The sequence below is a fragment of the Myotis nattereri genome (assembly GCF_964212035.1).
Source record: "Myotis nattereri genome assembly, chromosome: 2".
Classification (NCBI taxonomy): domain Eukaryota; kingdom Metazoa; phylum Chordata; class Mammalia; order Chiroptera; family Vespertilionidae; genus Myotis; species Myotis nattereri.
The window spans coordinates 165,190,670-165,208,069 of record NC_138076.1 but is presented as its reverse complement, the minus strand read 5'-3'; the positions used below and the strand labels follow the sequence as shown (position 1 = coordinate 165,208,069).

The 17,400-nt window shown below is 45.4% G+C and overlaps 2 protein-coding genes across 3 annotated transcripts in view; both read right to left on the bottom strand.

The window, feature by feature from the left end:
* BIN2 (bridging integrator 2) overlaps positions 1–4,938 on the bottom strand; it is a 30,909-nt gene extending 25,971 nt beyond the window's left edge. For both annotated transcript variants that reach the window (XM_081082617.1, XM_081082618.1), the window contains exon 1: positions 4,822–4,938. In XM_081082617.1, coding sequence (XP_080938743.1) covers positions 4,822–4,902 — 81 coding nt within the window. In that variant the 5' untranslated portion in view covers positions 4,903–4,938. The remainder of the gene's footprint in view (positions 1–4,821) is intronic.
* A 5,007-nt stretch (positions 4,939–9,945) lies between these two features.
* The window catches only part of CELA1 (chymotrypsin like elastase 1), a 25,980-nt gene continuing 18,525 nt past the window's right edge, over positions 9,946–17,400 (bottom strand). Inside the window, exons 8-9 of the mRNA XM_081082616.1 lie at positions 12,382–12,531; positions 9,946–10,579 (exon numbers count right to left, since the gene is read on the bottom strand). Of these exons, the coding sequence (XP_080938742.1) occupies positions 10,562–10,579; positions 12,382–12,531 (168 nt within the window). The 3' untranslated portion in view covers positions 9,946–10,561. The remainder of the gene's footprint in view (positions 10,580–12,381; positions 12,532–17,400) is intronic.

The following is a 17,400-nucleotide window of genomic DNA, read 5'->3' as shown; positions in this document are numbered from 1 at the left end:
ACATATAAATTGCTTTCACAGTGCTGCCCGAAGGCGAGTACTCAAAACAAATCCACTAGCACTATGTCTAGTTCCACCCCCTCCCCTATTTCCTTTTCAGTTTAACCTTATGAGTTTGTCTGTCTCTAACTCCACCTTACTTAACACCCAGCCCTGGGTGTGCAGAGTAGGCCATCTTCCTTGGCTCCACCCTCTCCCCCTAAGAAAGTTGCAAAACCACCTTGTTTAGTGATTAACACAGCTCTCACTTCCTTCCTGCTACCCCTCCCTTCCTTTGCTTGGGGCATAATTCTTCTTAGGTGGAGGAGGCTGAAAGGATAGAGGAGTCCACTGAGTCTGGAATCAACATGGCAAACTACAAAGCAGGCCTATGTTCCCAATGCCCCAAAGGCTCAAGGCAAGAAGGCTTGGAAGGTGTGGGAGTGTGTGTGCTGAGGGAACACTCCCACCTTCAATTCTGAAACTGAAAAGATGAGTATTATCACCCTGGAAACATAACCCAGTGCCCTGGGCCCAAAGTCATTTGTTGCCATAAGCATTGGGGCCAGGAACATAGATACTTACACTATGTTGTAGATGTTCTTTCTTAACTAGAGTTCCTTGAGGGAAGTGGGTGTACACATGCTCCACAGATGTTTGTTGAAAGAATTAGTAAGTTCTATCTCAGGATCACTTCCTAGTAAAGGCCCATGTAATGCCAATCCCTGAAGTTCTGCACTGAAAATTCTGACCCAGTTTGTTTGGCTTAGCAGCTGGGAAGGTAGAATATGGATATTTAGGCAGAAAGAGCAGAGACAAGAGAGAAAGTAAATGTGGCAAAATGTTAACACTTGGTGAAACAGGTAAAGAATATTCTAGTGTTCATAGATTTACATTATGTGTAAGTTGAAGTAGGAGGGTAAAGCTTTAAAAAAAAATCACTGCAGATATGTTTGGTACCTATAGTTCCTCACCATGACCTTTCCCCATAATCATTTATTATATCTTAGTTAATTCTCTCAGTTGGGGTAATTTGAGTAGGGCTTGCACATTAGATATTATGAAATTTTGCTGCATTTTTTTCCTTAGGTGCGATAATGATACTGTAGATATGTAAGAAAATTTATTTTCAGGATATATGCTAAAGTAGGCTCTCTTTAATATGGCCCTAATATACTTCCCAGCCTTTTCTCCCACCACTCTTTGCCTAAAAAGATTTCCAGAAGCCATGTCTGACTCATGTTGGCGTTACTCATTTCTTGCCTAAGGAACTACTAATTAGCCAGAATTCCTATTTCACATTCAGACTCCACTACAAAACCCCCCTCAATTCTCCTCAATCTTTCTGTCTGAATTCCCACTGAGGTGCAGCTCTCTCAGGTCACTTATTTTACCTTTAAAAAACAAACAAAAAAACACTGTAAGCTCTGACAGGCAAAAATGCCTCTTACTCATCTCTAAATTCCCTCCTGGGTCCAGCCAGGTATCCTGGACAAAGGAGTTTTTCTCTAAATATTGTTGATTGAACCATCTGAGATACATGTTGAATAAAAGTCAACAGAGGGAAAAGAGCAACAAAGGAGTGGGCAGTTAGAGATCTGAGTTTTCCACAGAGATATCACAAACAGTTGGTGAAAGCATTAGCGTGAAATGTGAAAATGTATCATCTTGTAAAAACATAATAAAGCGAGTTTGAATTGTCTCATGTTGAGTCTGGATGGGAACTGGAAAATAACACAAGAATGCTTCCCCTCCATCGTGTTTAACAGTCACCAGACCTTCACGCCTAGTTTTTCAGAGAAGGTGGTCTGAGCAAAAGGTGTTCCTACTCCCAGCTTTGCTCCTGAGAAAAGATCAGAAGGAAGTGGGCAGGCCAGCAGGAAGTGGGGAGGCACAGATGTCCGAGTGGTTTATCGGGAACCTTGTAGAGAGCAGCCTGAGTTTGGCATCCAGAGGCAAGACACCTGGGTTCCAGTGATAGTCCTGCCACATGCCAATCTCTTTTGAGCCTTGTTTCCTCATTTCTAAAATTGGGATACTAACAGCATGCTTACGGGTTGAAAAGATGAAGTGAAATCATATTATGACTATGTTGGCTCCATAAAGGGAAAGATCATGTCTTTCTTAGTGGGCACTTGATATTTGACACATTTGACTATTTGACATGTTAGTTATTACATACTACCGAGAAGAGTACAGCCAACTGCTTATAGAAAGATTGCAAAGTTTCCTAGGGAGTCCTTTCTTTTGACTGTAACTTTCGCCGTCTTTATCTTGCCTTCAACAACTTCCCATTCAACCATAGAAAAATAAAAATAACTTCCCAAGACTCAAGAACTCTGGCAGGCTGAGTAAGCTGAGCTCCGCCCCACATCCCAAGCCGTTCCCACTCTGTCCATCCATGCAGAATCCACTATCTTTAAAGTGCCAGCTGAACTGTCCAATTTCTGCCTGCCCTTCTGTCTAAGTTCAGAGTATTTTCTTGTTTTCTGCAACAACTTGGGAATTCCCCAGGGCAGATTTGAGTTTGTCCCTCCCTCTGCCTTCTCAGGGTTCAGACCAGGAAAAACAGTGTGTGCCTGGTCAGCTCGTTCTCCCTTTGGGAGGCATTAGACCAGCCGTGGGCAAACTACAGCCCGTGGGCCGGATCCGGCCCGTTTGAAATGAATAAAACTAAAAAAAAAAAAAGGACCGTACCCTTTTATGTAATGATGTTTACTTTGAATTTATATTAGTTCACACAAACACTCCATCCATGCTTTTGTTCCGGCTCTCTGGTCCAGTTTAAGAACCCATTGTGGCCCTGGAGTCAAAAAGTTTGCCCACCCCTGCATTAGACACTGGTTCAAAGAGCCCTCTCTCCCCTTCTCACTTTAGTGTCCTTACCATGTTGAATTTCCAAATCACTGAACGCCAAATCGCTCGTTTTACAAATGCAGAATCTGAAGTGGGCTGAGCAAGGGACATTATTTACCTAAGGCTTAGGACTTCACGCTTAGAAGAGGAGAGAAATCCCAAAGCAAGGGCATAGTGTTGATAGGGTAGATGAGCACAGAAGGTGAAAGAGTTAAAGTCAATTTCAATATCTTTTAAAAATAACTATTATCCCTAGTTTTCATCTTTTGGGTTTTCTTTTTGTTTTTCCAACCCCTAGTATAGCTAGCCTTCCCCTCTTCTCTAGTACCTCCTGTTTCTCCACTGTTTCTAACCAGACCTTAGACCAGGGGTGGGCAAACTTTTTGACTCGAGGGCCACAATGGGTTCTTAAACTGGACCGGAGGGCCGGAGCAAAAGCATGGATGGAGTGTTTGTGTGAACTAATATAAATTCAAAGTAAACATCATTACATAAAAGGGTACAGTCTTTTTTTTTTTTTTTTTTTTTTAGTTTTATTCATTTCAAACGGGCCGGCCCGCGGGCCGTAGTCTGCCCACGGCTGCCTTAGACTCTGATCTCTATGAATCCGATCTGTAACAAGGCAGCCTTTTGAAGGCTGAAACCATGATCAAGGTGAAGTTAGGGCAAGGTGATGTCGCAGTCTAGCCACACAATGTGCCCTTTCCTCTGCTTTTTCACAGGAACCAGCGTCTCTCCGCCCTCCCTCTTCCACTGTGAGCTTCTTAAAGACAGGAACTGTATCTACATTCCATCAAGTCTCTGTTAATCATCTCATGTGGGAGCGCTGGTTGCCTTTAATCCTTCCAGGACCCAAGCCAGTGCTCTGCCTTCAGAAGATGACAAAAATATGCCAATTCTTCAGCATGTGGTATTCATCCAAATGCTTCTAAGACCACGACCCCTTAGAAAACCACAATGCTATGCCCGGTCCTTCTCTCTCTCCCTCCCCCTTTCCTTCTGGCTTATTCATCTTCCCAGACCATCTCATCTGCCAGAGTGTTGACGGCGGGGGCAGGAGTCGAGGTTAGAGGCAAAGAAAACCCTCTGGGTAGGCAGACACAAGAATGTCATTACATGTGTGGAGAAGTGTCCACGTACTCCACATAGGCAGGCACGTTACAGACCGACACCTGCCTACCCGCTAGGGCTGGCGTAGGACCACCAAGAGCGAACCAAGGGCACAACGTAAAGGGAAGCACCTTCATCAGCCTGGACAGGACAGGAAGCAGACACAGCCGCTCTTACAACAGCTTAGACAGCACCCAGGGGCCAGGCGGAACGAGGGACAGACTCCTGCAGCAGCGGTTCTCAACCTTCTGGCCCTTTAAATACAGTTCCTCATGTTGTGACCCAACCATAAAATTATTTTCGTTGCTACTTCATAACTGTAATGTTGCTACTGTGATGAATCGTAATGTAAATATCTGATATGCAGGATGGTCTTAGGCGACCTCTGTGAAAGGGTCGTTCGACCGCCAAAGGGGTCGCGACCCACAGGTTGAGAACCGCTGTCCTGCAGAATGGCTCGTCCTTGGACTCCAGTCCAAGCCCCCCGGGGGCACAGGGCAGCACAGCGGGCCATTTCCGTGTCATGACTTTGAGGGAACCACCACCTTGGAACCATCCATGCCATCCTCTGTGAAAGCCCGTCCCTGCTGAACTGCCAGGTGAGCACTGCGCCCAGCGTCCGATGTCAGGTCCCTCCCCGCCTCTCTCCTGGGTCAGCCCGAGCGTTAGGGCTCCTGGAGAGGCTGCTGTCGCCCAGCGTCGCCCCTCCTGGCCCAGATGGGGAGACTTCTGCCTCTCCTCGAGTCTGCCTGTTTTCATAGGCACCCCTCCCCGCTCCGGCTTCCCCGAGGCGGCCGGACCCTTCTCGCAGCCCAGGCCTCGGGCCCCTCTGGACGCACCGGCCTCGGGCCTCGCTCCGGCGGCGGCGGGCCTTACCTTCTCCTGGGCCCGGCTGAACTTCTTCTGGACCTGCTTGGCGAACAGGCCGGCCGCACCGCCAGCCTTGCCCTCAGCCATCCTGTCGCTCCCCGGGGGCGGCGGCCCTGACCGGAGCCCTGTGGTTTCTGGAGGCTCCTGGGCAGGAAGTGCGGCTCCCAGCATGCCTCGCTCCGCGGGGGCGGGCCGCCCACTTCCCCTGGGCGCTGCCCCTGCGGGGCTGGGCTGTCCGCCCCGGGCCCCTCAGGACCGCCCACCCGGAGGTCCCCCAAGACCACCCCGAGGCCCCTCAGGACCACCCCGAGGTCACCCCAAGACCCCCCGAGGCCCCCCAGGACCACCCCGAGGTCACCCCAAGACCACCCCGAGGCCCCTCAGGACCACCCCGAGGTCACCCCAAGACCACCCCGAGGCCCCTCAGGACCACCCCGAGGTCACCCCAAGACCACCCCAAGGTCACCCCAAGACCCCCCAGGTCACCCCAAGACCACCCCGAGGTCACCCCAAGACCACCCTGAGGCCCCTCAGGACCACCCTGAGGCCCCTCAGGACCACCCCAAGGTCACCCCAAGACCACCCCGAGGTCACCCCAAGACCACCCGAGTCCCTCAGGACCACCCCGAGGTCACCCCAAGACCACCCGAGGCCCCTCAGGACCACCCCGAGGTCACCCCAAGACCACGCGAGGCCCCTCAGGACCACCCCGAGGTCACCCCAAGACCACCCTGAGGCCCCTCAGGACCACCCCGAGGTCACCCCAAGACCACCCGAGGCCCCTCAGGACCACCTGAGGTCGCCCCAAGACCACCTGAGGCCCCTCAGGACCACCCGGAGGTCACCCCAAGACCACCCGAGGCCACCCAAACTCCAGTGCAGCGAGCCTGGGCCCACACAGCGGACACCCTGAACCCTGAAGCCCTCCCTGCCGCCCAGCACGGGGCGGGGGTGGGGGTGGGGGTGGGGGGGGGGGAGTGAGGTGCGGCCCAGAGCAGCAGGTGAGGGGCCAAGTGGGGACTTGTGGAGCTCAGGGTAGAGGCTGGGCCTGCTGGGAAGAGGCCAGAAACTCGGCGCCCTCAGGCCGTGCTCACTCAGGACCAACTCCAACGATCTCCAGCCCTAAGGCCTAAGGGATGGGAACACCGGCCCCCTGAACAGTTTTCCAACGGGGGCCAATTAGCTACAACTACTGGCTCAGGAAAATAAGGAGGAAACAATGGGGTGGGAAATATTGTGGTTTTTCACTCAGCAAGAGTATTTATTGTTTGGGTGGCCAAGTAACATGTACTTTCTTATGTCAGGTTACCTATTCTAAAGATGGAAAGCCTCTATCAGAGGGACTGGCTCTAAGGCTAGAACTGGTAGGGACAGAGTCCACACCTGAATTTGAAAGGGAGGAACAACTGAGGTAGAGACAGAAATGGAGGTGCTTAGGGAAGGAGAGGATCTTATTGAAAGAAGAATGAGGAGCGTATGGAAGCCTGTGCTGGGGATGGAGAGCAAATCTTTCCAGCTTGTTAAACTAGTACAATGTGACTAGAAGGAAGCAGAATGTGAAGACAGACACAGATTGTGAAAGTTGGGGTGGGACCGCTGCTTTTACAACGGTTGCTTCTCTATGTAGGTCTCCAACAGGAAGTTACTCTCTGACCTGTTGGAGGGGATAGCTGAAAATTAGGACACTAGATTTGTAGGAACCATTTACTCAAGGATTTTTCAGTGCAGATAAAATTCCCTTAAGGAAGGGAAGAGGGTCAAAATACCACTTCCTAAGGAATGGAGAGGGAAACTGGAGGACTGGGACAAAGTTAGAGGCCCTTGTCTATTGTTTTCCAAGGTCATTCCCCAAAGTGGATGTACTACTCTGAGGATCCACCGTGTGACTGGCATTGCTGAGTGTTGGGAAGCCAAAGATGAATGAAAAACATTTGATCTTTAACCTCAGATGCTTCATGTCGACAGATGGAGAAAGGTTGGTAATCAGATGATCATAATGTTATGTTATATACTAAAGGCCTGGTGCACAAAATTCGTGCACTGGGGGGGTGTCCCTTAGCCCAGCCTGCACCCTCTCCAATCTGGGACCCCTCAGGGGAAGTCTGACTGCCGGTTTAGGCCCGATCCCTTAAACCAGCAGTCGGACATCCCTCTCACAATCCGGGACTGCTGGCTTTCAACCGCTTGCCTGCCTGCCCGATCACCCCCTAACCACTCCCCTGCCAGCCTGGTCACCCCTAACTGCCCTCCCCTGCTGGCCTGGTTACCCCCAACTGCCCTCCCCTGCTGGCCTGGTCGCCCCTAACTGCCCTCCCCTGCCGGCCATCTTGTGGTGGCCATCTTTGACCACATGGGGGTGGCCATCTTGTGCAAGGGTGTGATGGTCAATTTGCATATTACCTCTTTATTATATAGGATGTTATTCATTTATAGAACTAGAGCCAATATTTTCAGTAATAGATCAATAGAATTCATTCTCAGTGTTAGTTGTGAGGATGGTCTAGAACAGGGCTGGGCAAACTTTTTGACTCAAGGGCCACAATGGGTTCTTAAACTGGACCAGAGGGCCAGAACAAAAGCATGGATGGAGTGTTTGTGTGAACTAATATAAATTCAAAGTAAACATCATTACATAAAAGGGTACGGTCTTTTTTTTTTTTTTTAGTTTTATTCATTTCAAACGGGCCGGATCCGGCCCACGGGCCGTAGTTTGCCCACGCCTGGTCTAGAATGAAGAAAATGGAAGGACTTGATGTTGGATGGGGAGACGTGGGGGAGAAGCCCAGAGAATGGTGGTGTTGTGGGGACACCTGAGAGAAGATGGTGATGATAACAGGTGTGTCAATGGCAGAAAGAGGCTAATACCTGTGTCACTCTCAGGAATCTGCAGCATCCTCAGCAGTGCAGCCCAGCCACTGCCTCCCAAGAAACTCTCTTCAGAGCTAATCTCTTGGGAACTGAAATTGGTGGTCACCAAATCATGTAATATTAGAGCACAGACGATCTTTAGAAGTTAACTAGATAGGGAAGTTGAGTCACAGAAAGGGCTGGTGGCTTGCCCAAGGTTACCCATCCCTCAGTGTGGAACTGAGATTGGGAATATAAGCATCCTGATCCCAGCCCAGCTTCTTACAGTGTATACACTGTTCTGGAGGCCTCTGCTGACATAGTAGCCTTCAAGTTCCAGGACCTGTCTTAGCTGTTTCTCCTGCTATAATGTTAACTACCCTGGTCCCTCTTGTCTGGTCCTCAGTAACTGCTATAGAAAGTGGCTTCTCAAAATGGGTGCCCCAAGGAAGCCCCGCAGTGAGGTTTGAGGAACTAGCTTCTGTGGGGAAGGGGAAGGAGGATTCTAGGAAAAACCATGGGAAGGACCAACACCACCCTGAGCCCCACAGTGCTCTTTCACTGAATATAAGGATTTTAACCTGGTATATCAGCAGTATGCAGCTCTCTTCATTGTGGTTGGAATTAATGACACCAAGGATGAGATGGTGATTTATAAATTCACCCATAACTATGTGGAAATTTTAGATGAGTACCAGCCAAGTGAGTGAATTAGATATAATGTTTAATTTGGATAACATACACCTTATTTTGGATGAGAAGATATTAAATGGCTGCATTGTAGAAACAAATCAGGCAAGAATTCTTGCCCCTCTACCAATTCTTGATAAGATGTCAGAAAGCTGAATAATGGAAGGCTCTGCCAGACATCATCGACATAGGAAATGAGAACATGAACATGGAATACCTCTCAACATCTGTAGCCCAAAAGAATCTAGGAGAGCATACATTGCATAATGGGGCATCCTTTCAAAGACATTTTAATCTTCATCCAAGGACATGCTTTCTGAGAGAGAGAGAGAGAGAGAGAGAGAGAGAGAGAGAGAGAGAGAGAGAGAGAGAGAGAGAGAGAGAGAGAGAGAGAGAGAGAGAGAGAGAGAGAGAGAGAGAGAGAGAGAGAGAGAAAGGAGAAACAATGATCTGTTACCTCCTACACGTGCCACGACCTGGGATCAAACCCTCAACCTAGGTATGGGCACTTGCCAACTTTTGGTGTACAAAACAATGCTCCAACTAACTGAGCCACACCGGCCAGGGCCAACAACATTTTAAATATGTGTTTTTCACAGTTCCTAAATGGAAAACAAAACTGTATTTTAAAATATGATGTAGGAAAAAACATTTTCTGTGAGAGATAAATTTTATTTTCTAACCATAAGCATGTCCCCCCCACTAGTTGAAATTCTGTAAAATAAAATTGTTAGTCTCTGCTTCCCTTTGCAAATTAAATTCAGGAATAGCAGCATGAGGTGGGAAGGAATTGTGGCAGTTTTTTATCAGCCAACAAAAATTTAAAATGACTTAAAAAAATAAAAGGTTGCTGCTTCTCTTCCTCTTGGCCTTCTCCTCTCAGCTTACTCTTCAATCTATGGTAGACCACTCCAACAGACTGAGCCCTGGTCAGGATGAGGCAAATTATCAGTTTCCCGGTTCTCTGTGGTTTATAGAACCCTGGGTCAGGTTGCCTATTTTAGTCTCAGCCTTGAAGTGCTAACTCATACTTAGTTTGAGGATATATATAATTTTTTTTTTGAGAAGCACTTGTGAGCATTTAATGAACTTCTCTCTACTAGTATGTGGCTTAAAGCTACCGGAACCCCAACACCCTTAATCCTCTCCTCAACTCTTCTGCTGAAATATATGGCCTTCATGATGACAGGCTGCTTTGGGAGCCTTCCCTTCCCCAGAACTTTGTAGTAGCCCGATCACACCACATCAATGATAGGAACCGCTCCAGTCTTGTTTTTGGCAGCTTTTACCTACCTGTGTCTGCTCACTTACCAGGGTCCATAGTTTATCAAGGTTGAAAGTTGGGCAGAAGCTCTGGTTCCTCTTTAAGTGGTAATTCCTCATATCAACTTTACCCTAGTAACCTGGGTGATAGTTGTCCAAGTTGATCCTGCAATGTTACAAGCCCCCAGCATTACCTCAGCCTCCCACGTGCTTCTGGTGCTTGCGGATGTGGCTGTGGCCATGGCTCACGTGAGGCCTCTCCCTTTTTGTTCTGCCTCTTCCCCTTAAATCTTTATTTTCTTTGTTCAACATTTTCTTTTCTCCTTTTTTCTACTCTTTTACTTCCTAGTCTTTCTTTCTAATTTGCCACTTTCTTTGCTGGCATCTGACCTACCACCTAATCCTATACTCCTGTCTCTAGTGTATCCTTGTATGAAGTTGCCACCACCCAGAACCTTGGGGTGAGCACTTGTTCTAGGCACTGAAGGGGGAAACAAAAGAAGAAGGAGCCTACAGTGTACCTGGAATATCAGAACACATTTGTCACTCAGGAACATTTAAAAGTACTCTGTGACTTTGTATATAGAAAACATGCATTGGAGGAAGGCACATGGGTAGGTTAATGGATCCGTAGATCCTAAGATAATTTAAAAAGGATAATATAAAACCACTCCCACTTGGCTTCGTTTGTGAACTGATAGAGGTGGCAGCAAATGGAAGAACCAGCCCAGAAATGTGGTGAAATCCGACTTGGGACCTATAACTGCATTTTTCTAGAGAGCTTAATTATAAATAAAAAGACACAGGTTGGTAATGTGTATGCAGTTTTATTTGCATTTCTGTATCTGGTTCAATAGTCTCCTAGAATGTTTTTTTCTTGATGGCCTCAAGTCCTGCTGCGAATTAAAGAATTATCTTGGCATGGCTGTTGTACTCAGGAAGATGTTCAGTTGCTGGCAATGACCTGAAGGAAAAGCAAGTTATATCCACAGTCAGTTATTTCTGCCTACATCCTTTCTTTTTCCTTCAGGGTTCCTACTTGCATATGACCCTATACTGGGTTTGTAGGGAGATAAGAGGTTGTAGGGCAGGAAGTATGTTGCAGCTGTGTCAAGAGAATTCAATGTTATGGGCATACTAGTGTCTCGGTGCACGGATTTGTGCACATTGAAAGGAAATTAATTAGAAGAAATATTTTAGTATCGCTATTTGCCCTTTCTCTAATAGAGGTGTCAACCAAATTCATGCTCGACAATGACAGATCAAAACACACGTGTGTGATTGGCACCAGCGAGAGCTTTATATGTATCGCGCATGCGCAAGTCAACTTAGCTTTTATATATATAGAATAAACCTGCTTAATTAGACCTGCTTTCTGATTTAGCTAAACTTTTTCCAGCCCAGTGAAGCACCCCAACTTCTCTTTCAGGTAATTGTCAGCAACACAGCAGTAAATAGCAACATGAAGCACATTATTATTGTAGATCACACAGGGAGAACAAAGGGTAAAATATTTAACTGCAGCAGTGTTTGACTATATTCTGCACAGTGAGAAAACCTGAAGTCATTTTTAAGGTCTACCATATCTTACTTCTTTTCAGTTGGGTCAAATTTCTAAACTTTCTAAATCTCTGTTTTCTGGCTAATGAAAAGAAAATAGGACTCTACCGAGTCTCCTATCTACCTACTCCAGAACTTCTGTGAGGATCAAATGAGATGAGGCATGTGAAAATGCTTCACAAACATTTGGTTAAAGTGTAAAATGTTTGCACCTGGCTATAAAGCAAGTCGTGTTCCTGGGCTGAAAAAACTCCAAGAAGGTTAGTTACTAGGGAGAGGAAACTGAGCATTGCTATGTGACATCATTACCCAGCACCCACAGCGACTGTTTCTGGGCCGCGACTATGGGCTGCATTTTGCACCATGGGGTCTCAGCAGTGTTGGCTGTGATTTGCTGGGGTGTTGCTCCAGGGTGGTGGCAGGGACTGTGTCCCACTTGAGGGAAGCTGAGTGTTGGTTTGTCAGTGCCAGGTCCATGTGCCGTTTATTTTTAAATAGCCAGTGCACATCATGGCAGCTCCAGCTCCTGCATTGAGCATCTGCCCCCTAGTGGTCAGTGTGCATCATAGCTACCAGTCAGATGGACACTAGCCTTTTAGATAGATAGATAGATAGATAGATAGATAGATAGATATCCAGCATTTAGTGGCAAGGACAGACTTTGCAATGGTTGTGAGTTAATGTTCATACCACAAGACTCCAGAATGAGTTAGAAGGCCGCAAGGCACAGGTGAGATGACTGTGAGGCTCTCCCAATAAGTTAGTATCAGTAGCGTCTCATCTAACTCTCAAAAATTGTTTAAAGTGGTACAACCTCTTTCCAAAGGGTAGAGCAAATTCTCATAATGGGAGAGATTGTTAGTGCCTCTCCTCTTGCCCAGGAGAATGCAGGCTTTCTGAAGCTGTTTTTCTTTGACTTTAACTTAGGACAGCAGTGATAAATGCCTGGTTCAGATCTGTTGTTACCACCATCTTACCCTAAGCAGTAAACAATATGGTGAAGCCTGCTTAGTGGGTATGTGAAGGGAAACTCGGCGTGGTATCATTGTCGAGGGAAAGTGCACTATGGGGGGAAGGGAAAGGAGTAAACATATGAATGTGGTGAGGAAAATGATGGTTTCCCCTGCCCAACTTTTGCTCTCCAACCCAGCCAGTGCACAGGCCTCCAGGTGACCCTATTTCAACCCATTATTTGAGAGGACTCACGTTATTCATCCAAGAGATGTAAGCAGAGACCCGGGTGAAGACTGTGGGCTTCCTGGAGACATTACAGCCCTGGCTGGACACAAAGCTGGTCACTCCATGGACAGTATACTGACCATTCACCAAGCAGTGGAGGGGGCCTCCAGAATCACCCTGCAGGAAATAAAAGCAGAGTCCTGAAATTCCAGATATTTTGATCTTTGGGCCTTGGCTTTTGCTTACACCCTGCCCACCCCCAACTCTGTAAAATTCTGTACAGTTTTAAAACTCCAATTCAACTCACCACTTTCTTCATAATCCCTCAATCAAGATGAATCTCTTCTTCCTTTCTAAACGACCACAGTACTTCTTCCTTTCTTTTGCATTATTTATGTCATGTTCTGCCTTGCATTTTGGTTTCATAATTTGTTTCTACCTCCCACGCATAGCTGAGAGCTTGAGACAGGAGCTATGTTTTGACGATAATTTTCCTTTCTACGTTGCTAACACAGAACTTTGAAGAGCTACACGTTTAATAGTTTTTTATTGACTTAAATTGAACCTGGGATGGGAGAAGTAGGGTGTTCTAATGATTTCTTTATCCCCAGCATTTAGACCAATGAGTCTAATTAGACTTAACATTTAAACACAGGATAGGTAGTCAATACATGTTAAACTAAACTGGGGTAAAGAGGAGAGAAATAATGTATTGGGTAGTGGTTACATGCTCAGACTTGGAATCAAGAACCTGGGTTTATAGAATATGACCTTGACATGCTTCTTCTTACTCAGTTCAAAGAAAGCCAGTTCTATAATAACGGACATAAAAATTGGAAGGCATTTCTCGGGAGAATCTGACCAGCACAAGAGAACAGACCTAAAGATACTGTCATTGAAAGTCCCCCAATGAAATAGCTTAGCCAGATCACCTGACAAAGTAGTTCACTATGGATAAACCCCACCTAAGATTCAGAGCTACCTATCCACTTCTTAACCACCCCACTCTAAAGTAAGAGCAGATGGTCAAGGATTTTACCAAACATTTGAAGAAAGCCTCTAATATAAAAATAAAGATCAAAGAAAGAGACAAAGGAATAAACAAACAAAAAATGAAGGCAACTAAGATTATGCAGGGAGAAGAAAACAAGCAATAAAACTATGATTAATATTGCATCCATGATACAAGAACAGCATGCTGTTAACAGAACATTTAAAAATAAAAAGAGCCTTTGGAAATTATGAACATGATAGTAGAAATGAAATATTGGAAGTATTGGAAGATAAGGTAAAACAAACAAACAAAATATAGAGAAAATAAGAGGACCAGTTTAGGAGGTAAACTTATGAATAACAAATTCTAGAAAGAGAAAATAATAATGGAGGGGAGGACATATCAACAATACATGTTTTCAGAAACAAAGCTCTGGAGTTTCCAGAATGAAAAAAAGCTAGTAAGTGTCCCTCATGATGAATGCAAATAGACCCATATCAAGACACAGACCACTATGGACAAGAGAAGATAAAATAGGTCGCTTACAAATTAATTGAGAGTATGGGGCTGAATTAGCAATAAGTTGAGTACATGTTATGCAAATAAAAAAGAATTATTATTTTCCAGGGAAAACAAAGTTATGCAGGAAATGAAAATTAATCCCAGAATACCTGGTTTGGTTGTGCATCACATTTTACATAATTATAACAAACATTAAATGTTAATCTAATAAAAATTATTTTTGGAGTTTGAGGTGGTGATAGAAAAAGTTCATGCTTGGGGGCAAGTAAAAATGTGTAAAAGGAAGAGATATCTGCATCTCTCATAATGCCTGAACTGATAAATTAAGTATAATATAACTATATATATTTTTAGAGAGGTATGGAAGTAGATACAAAAGTCAGCTGAAAAGTGTTGAAAGTAGTTCCTTTTAGGGAGCAAGAGCTTAAGGGGTAGAAGGAACACAATGACTATTCTTTTCCATTATTAAGCCTCATAATTTTATTTGCCACCTTAAGCAATTTAATATGTATAGTTTCAATAAAAAATTAAAGAGAAGAAGAAGGAGAAGGAGAAGGAGAAGGAGAAGGAGAAGAAGAAGAAGAAGAAGAAGAAGAAGAAGAAGAAGAAGAGGAGGAAGAAGAAGGAGGAGGAGGAGGAGGAGGAGGAGGAGGAGGAGGAGGAGGAGGGGGAGGAAGAGGAAGAAAGAAAGAAAGAAAGAGGAAGGAAGGAAGGAAGGAAGGAAAGAAGAAAGAAAGAAGAAAGAAAGAAAGAAAGAAAGAGAGGAAGAAAAAGAAAAAGGAAGAAAGAAGAAAGAAGGAAGAAGAAAGAAAGAAGAAAGAAGATCTAGGGAAAGAGACCAAAGATCTAGCTGTATCCCACCTGAACTAATGTTTAGGCAAAGTAAACGTTTTTAGATTATTGTACTAAAAACAAACAAAACAATCTAAACCTCTTCTATCCAAACTCTAATAGGGATTTGAGAGTACTTCTGGGCTATAGGATAGGAAAGTAATTGAGTTATATGTAATACAATCGTCTTATGCTCATTGATCTGAAAAGAAATAAAGGCTCTGGAGAGATGGAGGGCATGGCTGAGGATTAGGACAGAAGGAAGAGATTGACAAGAACTCAGTGGGAGTATGTGGATCGAGGTCAGAGAAGCTCAGTGAATTCACTCTCAGGAAAAGTGTTGGGAACACAGAAGTCTGAAAACCTAGAGAGCACACTATTTGGAAAAGTCCAGTGGGAAGGGACCCAAAGACATAATTATCTTAAAGAATTGTCAGTTTGGAGTGGCAACCAGAAGAGAAGTACTCTAGTTTTTTCAGAATTCAGGACCCTGGGAGAGAAGAAATTTGGACACACAGAGAACACCACGGATGAGAAAAGACCACATGCGGACTCAGCAAGGCCACCATCTGATAGCTAAGGAGAAAGGCCCAAGAGGAAATCAAACCTGCGGACACCTTGATTGGACTCCCAGCCTCTAGAGCTTACCTTTCACTGACCTGACCTTAGTTTCTCACCTTGGGTAATTGTTGACCTCCAAGCAGCAGAAGACAATAACCCAGTTTTGACTAAAAGTCACAAGGTTAAGCCCCTGGCTAACCCCCTGGATTACATCTTAAGTTGTGTCAGTTCCTGAGCCCTAAAGCTGGGTGATCTCCTTGGCTACCTCTCTTTGAAACCGATTATGGACAATTGGACTCTTCAAAAATATCAATGTCATGAAAGACAAAAAATACAGTAAAATAAAAATAAGGGACAATAAAGGAGACTAAAGAGATATTTCTATTATTTGAAAAATATTTCTATTATTTAAAAAATGAAATTCATGCACAGGGGTGGGGGGTGCGTGTCCCTCAGTCCGGCCTTCACCCTCTCGCAATCTGGGGCCCTTTGGGGGATGTCTGACTGCCTAAACCAGCCAATCAGGCCTAAACCAGCAGTCGGACATCCCTCTCGCAATCCGGGACCCCTTGCTCCTAAATACCCTCCTGCTCACTCCTAACCACTTCCCTGCTCGCTCCTTGTGACTCCTTAGCGCTGCCATGGAGGTGGGGGAGGCTCCAGCCACGCAGTTGCGCTCACCAGCAGTGAGCCCAGCTTCTGGCTGAGCAGTGCTCTTGCTGTGGGAGCGCACTGACCACCAGGGGGCAGCTCCTGTGTTGAGCGTTTGCTCCCTGGTGATCAGTGTGCATCATAGCGACCAGTCGTTCTGGTCACTGGGCTTTTATATAAAGATAGATAAATTTTAAAAAAGACTCTGGGAAGTGAATTAACTAAAAAAGATTAAACCTTAAGAGGTTATAGGTTAAGCTGGCTGAGGAGGATCTGAGAGGTTGTCTGAGTTTCTTTTTTTTTGCCCCTCCTTGCATGTAAGGTTCCTAGGACACAGGACTCTTAAGTTTTAACACTGGAAAAGTCCTGGGAAAACTAGGATGATTTGGTCACCTTACTTCCATAGTACTACTAAGTGCTCACAAAAAAAGCAATCTTTGCTTCTGTTATTTCAGCCAGCCTACCAGCCTCCTGCTGGCTTCTCTTCCTCCTTCACCTAGCTTGCACCTTGCATTTGATTTGCAGCCTTGCCTTTTGCCCCAGTAATGCAGGAAAACTTAGTCCTGGATTAATCCATTCTCGAGAGCTGGATCTTTGAATGGTTATTGTGTAATCTCTAACCTCAGCCTATCAGTAATATTTTGGAGGCCAGTCCTTCTCCCATTCACTTTAATTAATCCAGACCCATACAGTCCTTTCCTCTTCAGTTTCAACATCCAGTTTGACACCTAGTTCATGAGTAAATAGAAGCAATAATGCAGAACACCTATCAACTTCCACGTACCCAGCATGCACACTCACGTTTATGCACATTTTGGCATCCCTCTCCCTGCCCAAAGCCAGCTCCACCTGTGCTCTTGGTTCCATCTTTTCTGTTTCTGCTGGGATCTTGTGCTATCCATTCATTCCCTCTCTTTGACTATAGGATCCTTCTCTTTCTGCCTTTTTAACATACTTAATTTTCTTCCCTCTTAAACGGTCCATCTCCTTGACTTCTCATCCCTCTTAAAGCTACCAGACTTTTTTGTGTTCCTCTCTTTCACCCAAGATTATTAAAAGAGTGTTCTACATTTCCTTGTTATGTTTTTTTAAAAAATATTTTTATATGTTTTTATTGATTTCCGAGAGAGGAAGGGAGAGAGAGAGAGAAACATCAATGATGAGAGAGAATCAGCAACTGGCTGCCACTTGTATGCCCTCCTACTGGGGATCAGGCCCACAACTTGGGCATGTGCCCTGAATGGGAATTGAACTGTGACCTCCTGGTCAACCACTGAGCCACACTGGCTGGGCCCTCACTATGTTTTTATTGCCTCTTCTTTCTTACCCTTTAGCTTCTGCCATCACCACTCCACTGGAACTGTTTTTGCCATAGTTGCCAGAGACTCACCCACTGCCGAATAGTCACTGTTAGTTATCTACTGTGGCTCTGGCTGCACTGTTTATTATGTGATGACCTATCCATATTTTTTGAGATTTAATAAAAC